Genomic DNA, 21,331 nt, shown 5'->3' on the forward strand with positions numbered 1-21,331 from the left:
TACCATGAACTTGTAACTCACAACCGCGTGCTTGTTGTGGTTATCTTCAATTGGATGCTGAGTGCATTTCTTTCGCTGACGTGGTTCTGGGTTGGGTCGCACATTGCGTACCCACTCATGTATATTCCTTCGATTTTCTTTCACCTGTTAATCTCAGTGGCATTTCTAAAGATTTATCTAGCTGTACGACGCCATAAAAATCAGATACAGTCCCTGCAAGTACAATGCGAAGAACTGCGGCGTCGTGAATTGGTAAATACTGCTGGCCTCCGAAAGTCTGTAGTCAGTATATTTTACGTGTATTTGGTATATCTTATTTGTTACTTACCTTCTGCATTTTGTTACATTGCCGTAGCACTTTACGGTCCAAGTGTTCTGTTGAAAGTGCTGATCTCTTTCTCCAATTATCTTGTATTCCTTAATTCGACTTTGAATCCAATACTTTATTGTTGGAAGATGAGACGCATTCGACAATCTATCATGAACATGTTACGTAACACACTGGCCTGGTTCAGAAACCCTCTATCACTGGAGGAGTGATCATTGGGCGTGTCATCAAACTTTAACTACGATGTTATTTCTTATTTCAAGAAATGGACAAACCAAGATTTGGTTTGGCCCACAATGCAACCTGAAAGTTGCAACTTAACAAATGCATATAAGAGCAGTAAAGAAACACAATTTGTTTCTCCTACCATGTATAGACTGAGTGCGATGTAGCCAACTGCAGGATATATGTATGAGGAATTAAGGGAAACACATGCACAGAATGTTGTTTTTTCTCTTATTAATGCAAACTAATGAGTGCGAAAAGGGAAATGACCTAATCAAGCGTGGTGGCCGGTGGACGAACACACGTTTATCGCTTTTTACGTTAAAAGCTGTTTTTGATTGTGTTTTCAGATTGTGTCATTAACAAAGATGTTTCATTGAGTACAGCCCTCGATTGACCTTCAACGTTCCAAGCTTTGACTCGCTGGCCACTCAGTTGCTGCCAGATGCAAAGATTACCACTGCTTAACCTCAACTCTCTTGAAAATCTCGCTTATTAGCCCTTCTTGCATTCTTTCTTAGGTCTCGTCAAGGAGTAAAATTAATAACTGATATCTTAGGAAATGGTAACATTCCCATCTTTCCAATTAATATTGTGTTTGAGAGGTGGACAATGAGGCATGTCCTTTTTGCCATTTTCAATTATCTCTTTGGCAGGTGACAAAACCAAAAGAGGGCGAAAATTCTCCAAAAGCTATAGCCAAAAGAGACCTGTAAAGACTCTTTCTTTTAAAAAAGAAAAAAAAAATGCAAACAAGGAAAAACAAAACTCAAACACAAATCAAGGAAACGAAGACATTTAATCCTCAATCAATCCGTAGACTTGAGAAGCTGGATTCTTTAATCAAGGCGTCAGTCAGCAACTCTTTCCACTTTTTCGCCTTCCTAAGGATCCAAAAAAGTAGTATAATTGAATATAATAGTCCTATTCCTTTTCCGTTCGTCATATTTTCATATTTTTGTCTCTATTCTGCTACGGAAAAGTGAACCACGATAACATAGGGCAGTTACGGTAAACCTCCATTAACAGAATCTTCGGTTAAATGCATTAAAAGTATTCAGACAACTTAAAATGGCAGTTTTTAACTGTTAATCTGAGTTGGAATAACGGTGCGTCTCACGAAAGGATCTGAAAGAACACAAAGCAACAACAACCAAAATATAAAACAACATACAGCAAAATGGCGAGTTGCTGGTTGTCTTCAGATAAAATCTGCCAGTTCTTTTTGGTTTGTCGGCTCTAAATCCCATTGAGGAGCATCCGCTATTGCATATTGCGTAATTTCCTCTCTCACAATCTTCAAGACTCTTGCAAGGATGCACTCTCCAGGAGCATTGGTTTACTGATTTTGTGTAGAATTCTGGAGCCCTCATATGGTCACAGATTACGGTCCGGAAGATGTCTAAACAATATAAAGCAATTTTAGAACAGTGTTTAACGGTGGCAGTCATTTTAATCGTGTACTTTACAATCCTTGGTTTAAGGAGAAAAAACTCAAATGAAAAAAGATTACAATATAAATTTGGAGCACATAAAGTAGACGATGATGAAAAGGAAAAGATGAAAAGAAAGTATGGCGGAAATTAAGGAAAAAGGATCGCGGCCTGTGTTATTATGACCACCATTTTGATTTCTGGAAAGTATATGAATTCCAAACACGCGTAAATAACGAGGCTCAAGTGACTATATCAGCCGCTATTTTTCCTTTAGCTGTAATATCTTGCGCCTCTCGGAATTTGTCCGAGATGAACAACTTACTGATGTACCGTGGCAGGTCTTTCTCAAAATATTTAATAAGGAACACGATAAAAAATTTGATCCCAAAGTAGAAGGAATTGGGAATTGGGAACTGGGACCCACTCGATCACAACGAAGTGTAAGTTAGATTAGGGACCGGTCATTATTTATCGCCTGGGGGGGGTCGGAGTATTTTTGTTGTCACATCGAAGCATTTACCTGATCCCCCCGTAGAGTATCTGGTTTTTTAGAGATCCCCCCTTATCGGTAGTGGAAAGTTTCATGATCCCCCCCCCCTTTTCTCCCAGCCACCGCCAAATAACTTTTTGAATATGCAAGTGATATTTTAATAGTGGTACTTACGTCTCATGGACCTTGAACCACAACGGTAAATATTTGCTCGTCAGATACGAACTGAATTGTCGAGGAAGTGCCAATCTCAGGCTGTTCATCCAAATCCACGAAAACATAGTCATCGTCGCTCTCTGCCTCTCCACTTTCGGATTCTTCATCCTCGAATTCCACGTCATCTTCATCACTCGACAGTTCTTCTGTTATCACAGTCTCTTTATTCTGTCGGTAATAGTGACATCGAATGGCCTTCACTTTGTCAAGTTTCCGACCCACAGTCGTCAAACCATGCTTGTTGAGATACAGGTCTAGTTCTCTTACCCGCAACTTTTGAACTTTGCCACCCTCGATGAGGTTATCCCATTGAAAGTCCTTGTACGTTCGTTCGGCCTCTTGCCTTCTTCGCTCCTGAGCTGCTCTTGTTCTGATGTCCTTTCGGATCTCAATATCCTTCAAATGATTAACATATGCAATGACGTGCTTCTCTTCCACATTATATTTTGAGCAGAAACTCTTCATGGTATCCTGATCGTTTCTGATACTGTCAGAATGTTCCTCGTACAGATCTTTAATACATTTTCTTGGAAGGTAATCATCTGGTGTCCTGCCCGTCGATTCCGTCTGATAGATATCCATGAAATGTCCAGGATTGTTTGAATCTGGTACAGGTTGCGGAATTCTTTCCGTTTCTGGACCGACCCATCTATTGTTAGAACACCAGGAACAGAGATTGGAACTTTCTTCTCTTGACTCTTTACAGGCATCACGACAGAATTCCATAAAAAGTTCTCCACGAATATAGTGGTCTTCCATAAACGATTCGATCTTTCGGAAGTATGCTGCACCGGGCGCTTGCTCTTTGTTTCGTTCTGATGCACCCCGATAGTTGTCGAGGTAAACAGAATTGAAAAAGAATAATTCATCAGGGGACTCGCTTACTTTGCTCTTGATGTAATCTTTAAGGACAGGGGCATCATCAATTCTCTCGGCTACCTGACTACAGACATACCAGGCATTTTTCTCCATCCGTTTCTTTTCGTAGTCTTCGTATGACTGGAGAGACAGTTGTTTGATTTCCTCTTCTGAAAGATCCTCAAATCTCCTATATTTTTCCCACTCTAGAGTTGCGCCATCCACAAGAGCATCAGAAATTGCCGAGTTTGTTCTTTCGGCTTCACCTTGCCCGCTGTCGCCCCTCGAACGATGACATCGCACTCTATAATCGGAATTGTGAACCCTTGCTAACTCGGCGTCTCGAAATCTAACTTCGTAGTTGGAAACTCCCACGCCCGGACCAGCATCTGTAAGGTCAGCCCATCGTGGCTTTACAGGTGGAAGGCAGAGATCTCCGAGAACTTCAAGACCATGTTTACATGAACTGGTTACCCTTAAAATCCTGTCCTTTCTCGCATCTTTTTCCATGGAATCGACTTCCTCTTTAAACAGATCATCAATGGCATCTAAAATGCGTTTCGTGACTGGTATTATCTGACTAGCAAACAGAGCCCTATTGTGCTCTGACATTTCTGTGTCTTCGCAAAACTGCAACAAATTGTCAATCCTTAATTTCAAATGTTCTGCTCTCTCTTTTTCGTAAGTGAAGAATTTACAGTTACTTTCTGTTTCTCCGGATAATTTGTCTAGGTCATCTGACTCTGTCATATCATAATAAAGAAAGAGGTCATCGTGTAGTCGCGCGCAGCATTTACGAAATCCCAGTGAGTACTGTGGACTGCCAGGTGTCGGTTCGTCAACCTCAAAAGCTGATGGATCCTCATGTCGCAAACGAACCGTTTCACTGGCCCATACAGTGCCTGACGATCCCACTATTGCTTTGGGCCGGACAAATACATAGTGGCGATCGTCCTCAGTTATCAGCTTCTCTTCAGTTTCATTCATTACACTTGACTTCGTGAAAACACGGTGAGAACCCGGGGTCACATATACCATTTTCTCAGGCCAGTCGTACTTTGGCAACTTCCTTGCTTTAGTGTGATCTGATAATGTTAAGATCCTAAGATTTCTGGCTTTGTCAAAACCTTCAGATGTACCTGGTCTAAGGTAAGCCTTGTCATCGGTGCTTCTCATGAAACAAAACTTTCTCGCGCTGGAATTTCTGGCACCCCAGAATCGTCTTTTTATGTTTTTTACGTGTGCTCGTTGGTAGTGAGTGTTTTCGTTTGTGTTTTCTTCGCCTTTTGGTGGCTTTTTCCAACAAAATAGGCCTTTGCCACAATGGCGCTTCGCTTGGAGACTTCTTTTGTTTCTCGGTCTCGCCCTGTTGTATACTGTTGTAGCGGATTGAATTAATTTCTTCCCACGTTCAGCTAGTCGGTAGTTGGCAATTGAAAGAAGGTTTTTCTTCTTCACCCTCTGGCCGGTATAGAGGACCGTATCATGTCGTCTACCATGATAAGATGATTTATCCTCAATTGCCTTTGCAATGAAGTCTTCATCTTCCTCATCTAGCTTTGGCTTCGGACCTTGGTTTGACAACTTTCGCCTCTTCAGTCGATTACATTCGATAAGGCTTGAAGCTTGGCGCTTGAGCATTTGGCGTTTTCTCTGATAATTGCTTTCGGTGGGCTGGCTGTGAAGAAGCCCCTCCGTGTCTTCAACTTTTTCCTTGAGTTTTTGTACTTCGCTTTGGATTTCTTCTAACGTTTTGGATGACCAAATATTTGTTTTCTTTTGAAGAAGGTTTTCCTTCTCTTTTATCTCCTTCTCCAGCTTTTCCTTCTTGGAATTTAAGCGCAACCTAACGAGGTCGGCTGCTGCCTCATTAGCATTTTTTACCTCTTCAACAACGAATTTAACTCTCTCCGTCATAGACGGAAGATTGTCAGGATCGAAGCCTAGGGCTGTCATTTCTTCTCTAGAGAATATGGATCGCAATATAACTCTAAGACAAATTTTATCCCATTCTGAGTCCATGGTAGTAACGATACCTTGCACGGTTTCCTTATCGAGAACAAGAGCACTATGTCCACTTTTAGTACTACAAGCACTAAAAATATCCAAAAGGAATGACTCTAAATCGACTTCGTCAGGACGGAGCGCGACATACTCAAAACCCTCGGTTATACGAATGATATTGATCCTGAGACCATGTTTTTCATGAAGTAAAGCTTCGCGAAAGGCAACTCTCTGATATTTTGACGGTGCCCCAGAGTGATGAGGTTGAAACGCAAGAAAGTACTCTAATGCTTCTTGAAAGGGGATTGAAGACCTAATTCTTGTCTTAGCATTGGCATCTTGCACCGGAAGAAATAGTTGATCGAAGACATAGAGCAGACCTTGAAACTTGTGCTTCTTTTCCTCTGAAATTGCTCTCGATAATTCTTCTTCTATAACACCCCTATTTTGCTCTAGGGTGCAGCTTTGTTGCGATGTTACAATCTCCATTCTCTTTTTTCCCTGAAGTAGTTTATAAAAGGTGACTTCGTCTTAGATCGAGAAACTCACGGTTTTACTAGATCTATGGGCTTGAGGAATGTATCTTAACGATTGGATTTTGGTAGCTGTTTTCTCTACAAGTTCCGTTTCTTTATAACGCCGCGTTAATTTTCTTCATCAGTTTGAAATTAAAAAACACACCTTTCGCATTTATTTATTTTATTAGAAAGTATTTTGCCTTCACTTTGCGATAATTTAAATCGCGTCAATTTTCTAGTAAGTCTGCTGGTTTATAGTCTGCATTTGACGCACGCACGAGGGAGCCCCTACAGTTTTTTTTCTTCCGCACGCTTCGCTTGCGTCACGTTCTACATTTCCGTTTTAATTTAATTGTATTAATGGTAAGCATAGTTAAATATTTAACACTGTTATTTACCACTGATCTGCAAATTATAGGGTTGTCTTTCAGATGCAGGGAATAACCCTATCTAAACTATAGTGACCACAAATACCAGTATTTGCAGTCTTTAAATACAAAGAATTAATGTCCGCGTCGTTTCGACGTTTCAATGTTAATGATTACTTATAGTATTGCATGCATATTTTATTGTTTTACTTCTCACCAGTTTGAGCGTAAAATAATGGACCAGTATCACGAAGAAATTGCCGCGTTTTCCTTCATGATGATTTTAGTAACATCGAAACGCCGTCAGACAACATTTGCTAGCTTTTATATTTTTATAAAGACTGCAAATCCATCATTTATTTACCTGGTCCTTGTCGATATCTGATAAAAGCCGCTCAGTTCTCGCCCTTCGCTCGCTTCGCTTTTCATTATGGCATCGTTTATGGGTACTTCCATCACTTAAATCCAAATGCTTTCCAAGCTGATCACCATTATAGTCCAGATTGCTAAGCTTTTCTGTCATATCTTCCATTCTTGCTCAATTACAATGTCTGAAGTCCAACTGTCGGAAATCTTCTCAGCGCGCTTTTAAAATAATGCTTTGTTGTTGTGACCTACTATTAACTAACATCGTTGTGACTTATTAACTTTAACTTTATTTTTTACATATTAACATATAAAACCTATATTTAGCCGAAACGTGGGCACAGAACTCGTTCAATTGCGCTGATTTGCTTTCATTATAAGCCTTTTCAATGGATAAAGAAATTGACTATCTTTTAACAAAAGCTGACTTGAGCAATTACACAGACAATTTTAAACAAATTGGTGTTGCAAAGGTCGAGCATTTCCTGGACGTCGATGACGAAACTCTTGAGCGAGACATTGGACTAACGAAGATACAAACTCGCCGTCTGAGGCGTTTCTTCGCTCATATACAAGGCGAATCAAAGCAAAGAGGAACAAGCAGTGAAGGTATTGAGTTATCGTTTCTTAGATGATTATTTTGAAGGCCTCTATAAAATAATTGGCTTGTGCTTCAAACCAGCCATGAACAAAAAACGTAAGGCAACATGGTGCATAATTTGTAACGCAATCCTTAACAAACATTTATTATGTGATCGGTAGGTGTTACGTCCGCCAGTGCTCCCAAGAAGCGCAAGCAGGCGATTTTGTCATTTGGACGCTCCGGGCAACTACAACTCCTGAGGAACGACTCAGCACCAGAAAAGAAGCCGTGGGAAAAATATCTTCTTCCCAACCCACACACAGAAAGGCTGAAATTCTACAATAATGTTGTACCGCAGATTTATGAATCTTCATTCGTGAGTAAACAAGCCGGTTTCAAACAGTATCTCCTCGAGCAACAGCAAATGCGTTGGCAGTTAAACACAAAGATAAAAGCCCTTTCCGATAAAGAAAACAACTTGCTTAGAAACGAGAATTGGGGAGTGTGCCAAAACATCACGAAGTTCATGTCAGGCGTGGATGGATGTAAGGGCAGTGGTGATGTCGCGAAGTGTGAGTCCTCCTTGACCACTGTCAATGAGGCCTTCAATTCAGCATCCGATTTGCTCTCATTTATGAACAACAGACGAAAGAACCTTTATACAGAAGAGCGTACCTTAAGGTCGTTTGCAAGTGATGAGCTCAAATATTTCCAGGAAGCTCAAGAGCGAGTGAAGGCCATACACCAAGAGCTGCAGAAAGCCTCCAATGCGCTCACGACCACCCTCATGAGCTTGAAGAGAAAGTTCCCATCTCCCATGGGGAACAACGGCCAATCCCGAAGAAAAAAAGAAAACAAGAGAAAAGTGAAAAAAATCAAGGAGAAAAGGTTGCATCAGCGAGCAGCACTTCTCCTAGAAAAACTTACCTCAAAAGAGGTAGCTAAAGAGGTTTTCGATTCACTCGAAAAGAATACTTACAAATGTGTCTCAAGTATTAATGCAGGATTCACTGCGAGATTTGTCAAGCGTCTCCACCTGGATCCTCTGCTATGGCTTTTGGAAAGAGGCGTGTTTGAAACAGAGCTGGCACGCAATTTGAAAGTGGTAGTGGCCAGAATGAACGAAGAGAATAGCAGTAATGGTGCTGAAAAAGGGTCAAGTTCGGGCGAGGATTCAGATGAATCTGACGAGGAGACTGTGCAAGAGCCAGTGGAGAGGGCTGCCGAAGATTCTGACACGGAAGCGGAACAAGATACAGCCTCACCAAAATAAACACTTTTTTAGTTGTTTTTTTCATTCGGCCGCGTATTAAAATAATGAAAGTTTATGATTTTAGATTACGATTCTCTATAAAACAAACTGAAACGTTATGAAACAATTTTGAGCAATTGTAAGTATTCCATTCTCAAAATCTTGATTACCTTTCTAATTTAGATCGTGCCTGAATAAAAACGTGTATGTTAGACTACGATAGTGATTCTTTTTTACAAAATGGAGGGTCTGTAAAAGGGTTTGGGTTTTGTGTCTGGGCTAGAATAGAGTTTATATAATACAAAATACAACTGAACGTGGTCTTGAATATATGGTTGGGGGAGTCCCAGCGGCAAATCCTACCAAAGTATTTACAAATGCAATCACCCGGGGTCCTGGCGCGACCTAAAATTCCTTTTTTTTTGGTCTGATCCCCCCCATTATGCTTGTCAATTACGGCTGATCCCCCCTAAAGGTCTTCAAAAAACCATGTGATCCCCCCCTAAATACTCCGACCCCCCCCCAGGCGATAAATAATGAACGGTCCCTTAAAATCCCGATGTAATGCTGTTCGACAGCCGACAAACAATGTCCTGGGTTGAGAGTCCAGAAAAACCATGTATTGCCTTGATAGTGAGACACGTTTATTTCACGTTTACACGTTTATTTAACAATATATAATAACAATAACAATACACAAAATACACTCAGTTAAAACTACAGATGAATAAATAGATGGTAAATGTGAAAACAAACTAAGTCTACGGAAACAACTATGTGGTTAATTCAAGTTGACAGCGCATTATGTTGTGAGAGGTGAATACATAAGTGTAGCGGCCGCCTTTACCGATTAATAAAGGGACGCGAGAAAACTGTAGTGATGCCACCACATGTCTAACAAAATCAGGCTGGTCCGTTTATTTAAGGCTTGATAAACGATAGCTTGATAAACACGAACTAAAGATTAACAACAGTTCGATCGAAATTCAACCATACTGACCGTCAAAGACTGTTAGGTTCCAACACAAAACACGAGCGTGTTCCTCCTTAATTTCTAGCTACATAAAGATTTTTGTCACGGTCCTAAAGCGGTTCAGAGTCCACGTGCGAATCCAAAATACCCGTATAAAGAGATCACGTGACGTAACAAAACTAAAGCTGAGAAGGCGTTACAATAAGATAAAATGGATAAGGTAGGATGGGCGAGACAAAGGTGATCGCTACTGAGAGTATTTACTAAATTTAGAGATTATCGATTCTAAATTTTCGTTGCAGTCTTCTAATTCTACTCTATTGAACAAGATTGTACGAATTTTTCTTTCAAAGATGAATTTTGGTAGTGTTCGGAGCTTAGTTGGTATCTCATTCCACAGTTTTGCACCGATTCTTGAAAACGATTTTCGTTCAATTTTAAGTTTTTATTTTTTAATGTAAAAGTTGTTGGAGGCTGAAGATCGCGTATTATATGAATGAATTTTTGTTGTAGGGATGAACAAATCCTTCAATTGTGAAGGAATAACATCATTATTTACATCATGCATTGTCTCAGCTAGCAATTTATAATACAAAAAGTGAATAGGTAAAGTCTTTGCACAAAGGAACAGAGGAATGGCGTGATCATACCTGTCAGCGAAACATATGAAACGGAGAGCACGTTTTTGGAGGATCAAAGGCTTATTTGATTTAGTTTTGCCAGCTTGTCCCCATGCAATTAAACTGTATCATAAATAAGGAACAACAAGGCAGTTGTATATACTAAGAAGAGTATGGAAAGGAACAAAATGCCTTATCTCAGACAGTAATCCAATGGTTTTGCTAAGGTTCAATATTATAGAGTCAACATGGTTTTTCCATGACAGTTTATGATCGATTAGGACACCGAGATATTTCACATGGTCTTTACATTCCAGGTGAGTTTATGTATTTGTTTGGCTATCGCTAATGTATATTGTGGGAAGAAAATGAGGCATTTTTGGTAAGGGCGAAAAATTACGAAATTAGTTTTTTTGAGGTTAAGGGTTAGTTTGTTTGAAGAATATTTCTATCATCAGCATATAAATAAAATTTCAATTTCTTTGAGCTGCAGCAAATGTCGTTAACATACAGGAGAAAGAGTAATGGTCCTGAAACTGAACCTTGAGGAACTCCACAAGTAATAATTGACTTATTAGACGACCTATTTCCAACTACTGTCACTTGCGTTCTCTCGTGTAGATAAGATCTGAACCAATCGTTAATTAACCCCCGAAATCCATAATGAGTTAATTTTTGAAGCAAACTACCATGATCTACATTAATTAATAACCTGTTGGTGGTCTCTTGAAGAAGCAACTGTCACATACCCAGTTTGGCGAGGCTTTGTCTACAGCCAGGCTGTTTGACGCCTCCATTTGGAAAAAAGTCTGCATGGCCAGCCTCCTTACAAATCCCGAAACCGAATATACCACTTTTCGGTGGCATGTCGGTGTGTATGACGTCAACGTATCTAGCATCACTTGGATCTAGTCGGAACCGAGCATCGCGGACATTGGTAAAAAGGGGTCCCGCTGGATCCAATCCTTAAAAAAAAGCAAAAAAAAAACAAAACAAAAAATACAAGGAGGCAGTAGCAAGGGTCGTTCCGAAGTCGAGTTTCAGTCAGTTTAAGGGCTTAAATAGAAACGCAGGTAAAAGCAGTCCTTTACTGACTGGTTTCCCATCCGAATGGGAAACAAGGTGATCAAGAAGGATTTTTGAACGAGACTTTCAAGCAAATTTTTGACTCAAAGTACAAAGCAGTACGAACAAAATGTGGACTGAACGAAAACATCGAATTCCCCATATTTCGCAAGGCCTTTGCTCGTTGCTAGTTGCTTGGTTTAAATTTACTTTCTTTATGAATTTCCTACTTGTGATGGTTTTTCCAAGTTGACGACAACTTTAACTGAAGACGACTTCGGGTTTAATGGCATCTCTTGTCAGAAAACATTTTTTTCAGAAGTACCTGTAATACGGCCAAGTGTCATTCTGGCGTTATCCTTCAGATAAGTCCCAGCATATCCTGCTTCATGAGCACCAAGGCTAAATCCTATGATGTAAAATTTCTCTGGAGAGGTAGGGGACCCGGAGGCACTGGAAATCAGGAACCTTATGAGCTCCGCAACTTGAGCCCCCACAAGTCGAGTGTTTCCTGCAGCCTGGAAATAATCTTTATCTGTTCCTTTTTCCCAGTCCACTAAAATTATGTTGAAGCCGCCTCGCTTTTTCAGTGCGTCTTTCATTCGAGTGGCCCAATTTCCTGTTTTCTCTAGATTTGATATGGTGCACGAGAAATATATTAAATTCTTTAGTCAGACCTTTGCATCAAAAGTCTTATTTGTTTATTTCTTTAAGCCTTTCAGTACCAACTATCTAAGCCCAGGAACATATATATTATGCGAAATTTTCTGTTAAAAGAGGATACCAGAAGCAAATACTATCAAAAAATGTAAAAAAATCACAAAGCTGGGGTCAACTTGGACGTCTGTTTAGGTTATAAGAATTTTCTGATTGGTTGGTTTAAGATTCCTGGAGAGCGAAATGAAGAAATAGTTGTTTTCGGGCATAAAACTCGACCAAATTAGGGTTTGTATGTATTACATACATCTAAGGTAGATGATTTAAATTCCCATGACTTATCCGGAGGATCTTGCTTCTTGAAAACTTTTCAAGGACCTCTCAGCGAACGGTCTTCAGCCTGGACGAGACATGGTGTTCTATATGCAAAGAAGCCCTCGTACTTCTGATTGGAGTGGTCATTCATGGATCCGTGCTGGATTTCCCGAGAAAATTCAGTCTGGGAAATTAAGTCCTAAAGTTTGTTACGCTCTAATTACTATCAACAACCTTTTCACGATTGGAAGGGAAACACATTTGAAGCCTTTTCATTGCCTGTTTATTGATCTGGGTCTCAATGATTTCGAAATTTTCGGGGGTGGTTTAAACCTAAGATGATGCTCCCAGACTTTACATCCCAGGTTTAAATGCTCGAGTTTCAAGTAGTCGCGTTACTTACCCCTCCACCCATGAATCACGAATATAGTTTTTTGTCGCTTGCTGTCGAGCTTAGCCACTCTCAGTCCACCTTTATCAACATCATTAACTTCTCCGAAGCCACCCCTGGTGAACATAGTAAATTTAGTGCCAACATCAGATGGACTTTGTGGTAGTTTTGGTCTTACAGTGATCAACCCCCATTTAACTCCAGGATGTTTATGGAAGCAGCCATATTTTCCATAGCACTTCTTCGCTTCCCCCTTCTTTTTAAATAAAAAACCTGCAGAAAAAACCAAGAAGCAAAGCGCCCATATTTCGACACATCGGCATAGCTCGTCATCGTGTTCCATGAAGCCGGTACAGCAAAAGTAAAAAAGCTACCGTCAAGTATTAGTCGCGTTGTTTCCCATGGAAATCCTAATAATAGAGAGATTAAGCACCACGTATTTTTTTCCCGCGAACGGCAGAGAGGTTCACGTGACCTGAAATTTCCCGCGTTTGCCGTTTGCCGGCCGCCGTTTCTACTCGAGGAGGACATTTTTCCCGTTTATAGGGAACGCGAAAATGTGAGTACTTGCAGCCCATTTTTAACGACTATTTTACATATTGATCGCTTGCTTTTATAGCTAAGCTTAGTCGATCATCTTCCTTCTATATGAACTGCTTGTAAAGCTAATAGAGTTCAAATTCAAGCGGAAAATACATTACTTCTTCGTATCCATCATTTCTAGTCGCAGTGAATGGCGACTGAGAACATTTGTTCTGCTGTGTCGTCGGGAAGTTTAAACAGACGAACATCGCGGACGGAACGGTAAACGACAAACGACTAGCCGACGTTCAGTGTTCGCCGTTTTCGCGGTGCTTATCTAACTAATAGCTTATAAGATAATAGCCTATTATTTAAGGGTAACCAGTTTTGGCTGTTTTATTAACGTTAGTCGAGTTTCTGAAATAAGATGACGCCATTCCTTGAATTTATATAAAAATCATAAACTTGATACGATATGTGACGGATAGTCAGTGAGGTTAATGGAGAGCTGGCACTATGAGTGAGTACTAGATGTGTCCATTGCCCATTCAGGGCATTTGGTTAAGCTATAGCTTGAAAAATGTTCACGTTTGGAAGTCCATACATCAAATAGTACAATCTTTCAGTCGAGAGGTATACATGTGAAAAGGCATGGACAATCGTACATAGCTTATTTTTAGATATATATTGCTAATTATTTCTCGTTTTGTGAATGAAAGAATGCTAAACTGCATATAGGTTCGTCACGTCATAATCATCTACGCGTAATCTGTTGTTGCGCTGTAGCTTATTTGGCTGGTACTGATAAACCCCGAAATTTGACATGCAAAATGAAAATACCTGAAAATTTTCAATGTTTATAGGAAGGCTTACGAATTTAGAGAGAATTATGAGAGAGAAATATTCCGCCTATTTCTGGCCGTAACTCTTCTAAGAATTAAATGTGCATATATAGTATCTGTCATACTAGGAATGGATAAGGTATATCCGCAAAACTCAATATAAATGCAAATATCAATCATTTTTTGTTAACTTAACAGTTTGAGTGTAAACTGGAGAATCATTTGAGATGTCAGTAGGTCAAGGTGGCTGAATATAAGCTGGCGATGAGCCAACCTCCCCTCTCTGCTGTCGCACGATTTTTAGGTAGCGTTGACTAAACGACTGAGTTTGGAACAGCTGGTGTAACATGCCAATCGATATTCATATGCTTATGTTAGGGGGAAATCATGGTCCTCAACTTGAGGATTTTGATTTATGAGTGCATCTCAATAAATTTAATTTAGCCTTTTCAAAATAGGATGCCGCGAAGTTTGTTTGTTTTCATTGATCATCAGCAGGATACTGTTTGAACAAAACAAAAAACAGATATGTGTTTATAAATCTCTTTCTCTTTTTGAGGGTCTCAATGGGTCACGTTGATGGTTGACGGTTAAAAATGAGCCCTTTTGACGGTCGACGGTAAATGTTTTGGAATATCGTCTATAAAAGAATTTAACTCGCGAATTTGGCTGTAATTTTCATGATGACGCGTTTGTAAAGAACTGTTAATTTATACCACCTTTTATTGATAAATAACTACCGTTTTACGACGCCGTAAGTGTTTCCAAACCGGAAGTCTGTTCTGTCGCCAACCAATTTTACTAGCGACTAGAAGTTAAAGGACTTACATAAATGTATTTTTGTGAGACACTATATTTGCTTGCTTATTTGACGGTTGACTAAGAATACTGCATTTTTGACGGCTGGTGGTTAATATTTTGGCCATTTGACGGTAAGAATATTGCGTTTTTGACGGTTAATGGTTAATATTTTGGCCATTTGACGGTTGACGGTTAACCCCATTGATACCCTCCTTTTTGTGCATGCGCAATGAGGCAGGTAATGTCATCATGCTAAAAGAGCCCCATCGTCTGTTAAATGATTGTATAAGAGCCTAAAATGCACAATGACTGACCGATAGACTGCTACTCCCAGAGTTAAGTAATACCAGCATGATATAACCCCCCCATCCAGAACCCCGACGCTTCCCTCTCCCCCCGACGCTCCTCCTTCTCCTCCTCCTCTCTCCGGCGCCTCTTAACCCCCGGCGCTCCTTAGACCCCTCCCCTCGCCGCTTTAACATTGCCATAATTTACTCTCACTGGATGAAGGGTGGTACAGATTACACCCTCAAGTCATGAAAAGCGGCAAGCATTAGCAGTTGTATATTTAATTAAGAAACGGAGAGTCATCTTTATAGCAGTAATATAATAGAGTGGTCATGGACTTTTAAAATACCGTCTCAAGAACATTATCGAACAGTTTACTGAATGCCCCAAAACGTGCTCTGAAAAGCATAGCAAATGAAATTAATATACGGAAAGTTAACAAAACATTTCTTGAAAGAAATGTTATATCTAGTACAACTGGGGAAATTTCATTTCAGATCCATAAAGTGGCAGTGAATTTTCGGGCTTAGTACGGTTTTGCGGTAATTTTCATCGACCGTATCGCCACCCAAGAATTCAGTTTGACTTACAATACAATAACAACAACAATAACCAAGCAGATGTAAAATTTTAATATTTAACAATTATTCGCCAAAGACGAGGTGAATATCGTCCAATAATCTCCGAGACGAAGTCAAGGGGATTATTCCATAATATTCACCGAACCAGAGGCGAATAATTGTTTTAGTATTATAATTTCAGAGCTGAACAACAGACAAATTTCTAAAATAATAACATTTTAGTAACATTTATTAACGTTTTATTTCAACATTTTATATAAACCACGTGGAGCGGTTTATATAGCGTCATATAAGGAATCGCTCGACCAAGCAGCTTGCTGGAAACTCTTTGCTCAGCTCTAAAATTATACTAAATAAATATATATATATATATATATATAGGATCATTCAAGGTTTCTGGGAAACGAGCCCGAAAGCACCAGATCAAAAACGACCACGATTCCTCGTTTTGCCAAGCTTCGACATACGAGCCTCGATTTTGCAATCGTGCCTCGATTATGCAATCGAGCCTCGATTTTGCAAACGTGCCTCTCATAAAAGCCTAAATTTTTGCACTCCTTTTAGAAGTCTTCTATATTGCATGCATCAACTATTAAATTCAAATCATAACTAGTTCCAGTGTTCGATCTAGTTCATGTTTTAGTTTTATTCATGTGGAATATTCTATTCTAACACTAAATGAAATGGTGGTAGACTCTTACTGATGCAAAAACAAACTAAAAAACAAACAAACAAACAAACAAAAACCAAGTTACCTCATATATATTAAGTACTTCCAAAGCAGCTGGAAATAATTAAAGAAAACTAAAACAAATAGGTTTGCTTACTATCCTTAGTTGAGGGCACAATATTAAGATGACTAGCATTTCAGATTACGTGGGTATGAGTACAATTTTAGTATGGGCCCACTTAGACATTTTGCATATGTTGATTTACTGATCGTTCGATGCTTCATTTTTTGTCTTTGTTCTTGTGTTTATGTTTTTTTATGAAACAAGGACAAAAGCTAAGTGTGTTTTCCAAGCAAAAGAGAATGGCAGTTGAACCTAAAAACATGATTTGAAGTTGAATCAGTTACTTGGGGTCAGAAAGCATGAAATGAAAAATATATTTCGCTGTTTTTTGACATCTTATATTCAAGATTGGTCTATAATTTTTTAAAATAATGATTCCACTTTATGATGATTTAATTGTTTACCACAATAAACAACTAAAACTTTGAAAAGCATAAAGACTCTGACATACTGGTGATGGCCCCCTTACCAAACCTACATATATGTAACATATATATGTTACATATGTTACATATGTTACATATATATGTTACATATGTTACATATGTATGCCACATAAAAATTATATGTGCCATATATGCCACATATATGTGGCATATATGTCAAATATATGCCACATATGTGTAACATAAATGTGGCATATGTAGGAATTTGGCACTCATGTTGCATGCATATCACATATATGTGACATATATATGTAACATATATGTAACGTGTATGTGGAACCTGGGAACAGCAAATGCACCCTTACCAAATCTACGTATGTGTGACATATATGTTACATAAGTTCAATCGTTGCAGATATATGCCACATATATGTGGCACACATGTGTAACATGTATGTCACATATATGTAGATTTGGTGAGGGCATGCATGCATATGCAGGTCAACCTAAAGGCATAGATGTATTATAGTTGATAATAGCTAGCCAAAAACAATTGCAGTCAATATAGAATAACCACAATCCTTAACTGAGACCACAAAATCATATATTTCTGTAAGGCATGGCTTTGAGAAACCTGTTAATAGGTAAAGAAAATAGAACTCATGTATACATATATATATATACGTAAAAAACCTTATCCTTGCATCGGAGAGTGCTCTACAATCATGGAGCTTTGTAAACAATTATTTAAGAAAATAAAAATTAAAACTTCGCACTAAAACTTCCTGCGAAGTTTTAATTTCTATTTTCCTAAATAATTGTATATATATATATACTAAGTAGAAGCTTGTAAGGGGTCCCACAAACAATGCTGATCAGTCTCAAACGCGCTGCCTGGAGGATCACTGAAGCGATCGTGGGCTCTTGAAATGACGTAAATAAAAGCAGAAATGTAATGGTCAAGAAGCCAGCTCCAATGTAGCTTTATTGGTTTATTAGCTCGACGTTTCGACCGTCTCGGTCTTCCTCAGGAGCATAGTAATTAAATACTAATTACATACTAATTACATTGTAATTAGTATGCTCCTGAGGAAGACTGAGACGGTCCAAACCTAGAGCTAATAAACCAACAAAGCTACATTGGAGTTGGCCTCTTGACCATTACATTTCTGCAGTTCTTCTAAATTTTATGAGCCAATCTTTTTTCATATTAAACAGTTATATAAAACATCAACAGCCTGTAAATGCAAATGAAAAGCTGTACCCAAATGTAAAGCAAGAAAATGCTCATAGACATATATGGTTGTGGCAAACAAAGCATATATTTTGTATTCCTCCTTAAACAAGGTGAATGAGTGTTTACATCAATAAAATGGCCTGAATTACAACGTACCGCATCAAAGTGATGTATTTCAGTTTTATCCTACAGGCAAATTTTATTTCCATTTGTTTTTTGGATATATGGCTATATGCAATAATGTAAGAGTTTAATTAATACAAAAGAAAATAAAAATTGAACCTAGGATAAAACTGAACCACAACATGTACACCAGTGACATGTACTTGGTAAATTACAGGTCAGTTGGAGAAACTTCTCTGGAGTTAAAGTACATCAATTGCCACAATCAATTTTTTTTCTATTTTCAAGGGCATTATAGATAAAAAAAAAAAGCAGATAACAATCTCCCTCAATGGATAGGCCCGCAAATATGCAACATTCAAAAACATTAACTCAGAACCCATCCAACAATAAACCAGGCATTCAACTGAGAAAATGATAAGTCTATTGCCCATATAAGTTACTGATGAGTGCATGAACTTCAATGGAATGTATTGGACAAGATTAAGGGTCATAAAACGCAAGTGCATGCTAACGATATAGTGTCAACATTCTTTCCTTTTTGAAATTCCTCTGTGGCATCCTGTGCACGTGTCCTGGATGGTTTTTCGCACAAGGGCCACTTTTGAGTCCTTGAATTGGGACTATACAAATGCTGTCAAATGAGAAGCAAGATATATACTTAGAATCATAAATTAGTTTGTGATATATCTTTAAATATAGTAATACTAACACAAGGTTGCCACTCATTGGAACCCAAAAAATTCCCTTACTTTTTTCTGACTTTTCACTAACCTCAAAACATTTTTCACTGACCTTGAATTAAATTAATTACCAAATTATCGAAAGCGCAGTGCACAAAATATTATTAGCACAGAGTTAAGCAGGGTTTGATGGTATGTTTTATTTCCTCAGGGTGCACAACTCAAAAATAAAATGGCTAAGGCTAAAGACATGCAGGGAACGATTTACCAAATTTCTCGGAATAGCATAGTTCTATTGATCTATGATACACTTCTCCATCGCTTTAAAGCTTTCTATCCGATTTGCTACACTTGATCGACTACTTCACAAACCTCTGTGGAACCCTCAAATCAACATTCCCCTACTTTTCACTGACTTTGACGATAACTAAGATTTTCCCTGACTTTTTGCAAAATTCCCCAGTAACTCTTCCCTGACCTTGAAAAATTTGCGGGGTTTACAGACAGATGTAAGGAAAATTAAAAACACGATCACCCACTTTTCAGCTTACCTTTATATATATCCCCCTCAATTTTAAATAGAGAAATGCTTGGGCCTCCATATTACCCTCACCATTCAACGTTTGTGAAGATTTTGGAAAGATTTCCGTATAACCCCCTACCAATCAAAAACAAAGCTGTAGTCCCAAAGGAAATACGTTGTTTTTCCTCTGCTTTCCTTTATCCAAGAATTGAATGCATAATCAGGTATGGGGATAATATAATACGGAAGTCTTGTCCAGATTTTTATATTACAGACGTTTTTTGACATTGCGTACAAACACTTCTCGCTCTGTTTGCCCCGTTTCCAAAATGGCGGATTTTAATAAACAGTTTTATAATAATAAACAGTTTAACGTGGAGAAACACTTAGCTAGACGCTAGTTTACTGGTTTTCCACGAAACAACTTAAACAAATAATTCAAATTGAAAATAACGTTGTTAAGAATCCCAACTGGCCGAAGGCAAACCAGTTAGCTATATTTCAAGCATGACCGAGGATTTGAAATTCGGGGCTAATCCAAGTAGTCGCCAAGGCGGGACTTGAACCCAGGAGCGACAGATTGCAAGTCTGACACGCTGACCACTCGACCATGCTGCCCTCCTTTTACCGCGAAAAGATCTATTGCAGCATGGAAAAGCAAACACTGTACTGTCCTTTGTTATTTAGTGGCCTCTGTATTGACATAAATGAAAACAAACGGAAATTTCGGCTCATCCTCGGTGTAAAAACCTGTAAAGCTCACGAGTGACGTAAAACAAAGACAACAAAACATTAAAAACAAAAGCGTACAGCAAAACGATTCCTCATGAAACAAAGAAAACCTCGTCAGGTTTTTACACCGAGGATGACCCGAAATTTCACGCTCTCAAAACATGCCGAAGGTAGCGAATCTTTATGGCAATGTTGAATCCGCAATCGGCCTAGCTTTCAAACAAAATTCCTCTGGAACCAAGGTACAGCGGAAAGCATTTATTCGCAGCTAAGACAACTATCCGTACAACGCAGTTAATTTTGCATGACTTACCAAAGCCGTTAGCGAAGCGAGAAGGCGCCTTTGTTTCTCTCATTATGAGAAAAGTTGTCCAAAATGGGAGAACACTAGCGAAATTTATCCGATGAAACAATGCTTCGGCACTTGCGACTCAAAAACTCCCGCTCTTGTCGACGCTCTTGTCTAGTCACATGAATATTACCACGTGATGCGTGCCCTCAGGTATTGCGGTCTTTCGTGATGAGAGGGCATGCGGTTTACATGCCATGTAAAATGGTGGAACGTTAAGAAAGCGATATCGCCACAACATTCATCGAAGAGAAGTATCCCTTCGAAAATCCAAAAGCACTTTTTATCGACAGCAGGATAAAACGGTACAACTTACCTCAGATGAAGATGAGCAAACTCCCGAGGAAAGTGGGAATGTTTCGCTAGGAAATCGCAAATCAGAGTATTCAGATGACCGTGATGACAATTAATGCGGACTTCAGTATGTCAGAGACTGTGTCAGATATGTCATTGCCTTCATCTCCGGACCACCAAGGAATGTCTTCACCTGAAGACAACAGCGATGATATTTTGAACATGAATTGGAGCGGTGTCCCTGAAGGTGATGGAAGAAGCTATGGTGAAAGCTTTTCAGATTATGAAGAGAAATCAGTTGGTGGTGACATCTCGAATCAAACAGAAATTTTTAAGGATCCCTTTGTGTACCCAGGTTCACTACTTAAACTGTCTGAGAGCGTTCTTTTGATCCTTACTTTGGTGGTTGCTCGCAATCTAAATGGAAATTGTCTTTCAGGTGTAATTGCTTCGATTAATTTGCACTGTATTCCTGGATTACTTAACAATTAAGTGTGTCAGCTCATTGAAT

The 21,331-nt window shown here is 39.1% G+C and overlaps 2 protein-coding genes and 1 long non-coding RNA gene across 4 annotated transcripts; all 3 read right to left on the minus strand.

Moving 5' to 3' along the window:
• Positions 1-1,333: 1,333 nt before the first annotated feature.
• LOC148724347 (inactive pancreatic lipase-related protein 1-like) lies at positions 1,334-13,260 on the minus strand. 2 transcript variants are annotated; one of them, XM_088730719.1, is made up of 5 exons: positions 12,678-13,260; positions 11,628-11,930; positions 10,987-11,202; positions 1,724-1,955; positions 1,334-1,433 (listed from the first exon to the last, which is right to left on the minus strand). In XM_088730719.1, the coding sequence occupies exons 1-5, from the start codon at positions 13,006-13,008 to the stop codon at positions 1,409-1,411; spliced, it is 1,107 nt and encodes a 368-aa protein (XP_088586845.1). In that variant the 5' UTR covers positions 13,009-13,260; the 3' UTR covers positions 1,334-1,408. The 2 variants fall into 2 exon arrangements, with proteins under 2 accessions (XP_088586845.1, XP_088586844.1); XM_088730718.1 differs by lacking the exon at positions 12,678-13,260 and having other exon boundaries at positions 1,334-1,437; positions 1,728-1,955; positions 11,628-11,949.
• LOC111346699 (uncharacterized) lies at positions 2,432-6,227 on the minus strand. The gene has a single exon (XM_022953977.2). The coding sequence runs from the start codon at positions 6,044-6,046 to the stop codon at positions 2,657-2,659; it is 3,390 nt and encodes a 1,129-aa protein (XP_022809712.2). The 5' UTR covers positions 6,047-6,227; the 3' UTR covers positions 2,432-2,656.
• Positions 13,261-18,179: 4,919 nt separating the features above from the next.
• On the minus strand, positions 18,180-21,049 carry LOC148724348 (uncharacterized). The gene is made up of 2 exons (XR_015990688.1): positions 20,491-21,049; positions 18,180-18,873 (listed from the first exon to the last, which is right to left on the minus strand). It is a non-coding gene; the product is annotated as an uncharacterized LOC148724348 (long non-coding RNA).
• Between the last annotated feature and the right edge of the window lie 282 nt (positions 21,050-21,331).

Source organism: Stylophora pistillata, chromosome 8 (assembly GCF_964205215.1).
Source record: "Stylophora pistillata chromosome 8, jaStyPist1.2, whole genome shotgun sequence".
Lineage (NCBI taxonomy): Eukaryota > Metazoa > Cnidaria > Anthozoa > Scleractinia > Pocilloporidae > Stylophora > Stylophora pistillata.

Bases quoted from the DNA above. Each gene is read 5' to 3' on its own strand.
- LOC148724347 (XM_088730719.1), bottom strand. From the start codon at position 13,008: ATGGAACACGATGACGAGCTATGCCGATGTGTCGAAATATGGGCGCTT. The intron at 11,203-11,627 runs GTACTTCTGAAA...CTTTTTTTTAAG, and splicing joins GACACTTGGCCGTATTACAG to GATTGGATCCAGCGGGACCC. The intron at 1,434-1,723 runs GTTGTTTTATAT...ATCCTTAGGAAG, and splicing joins AACTCGCCATTTTGCTGTAT to GCGAAAAAGTGGAAAGAGTT.
- LOC111346699 (XM_022953977.2), bottom strand. From the start codon at position 6,046: ATGGAGATTGTAACATCGCAACAAAGCTGCACCCTAGAGCAAAATAGG.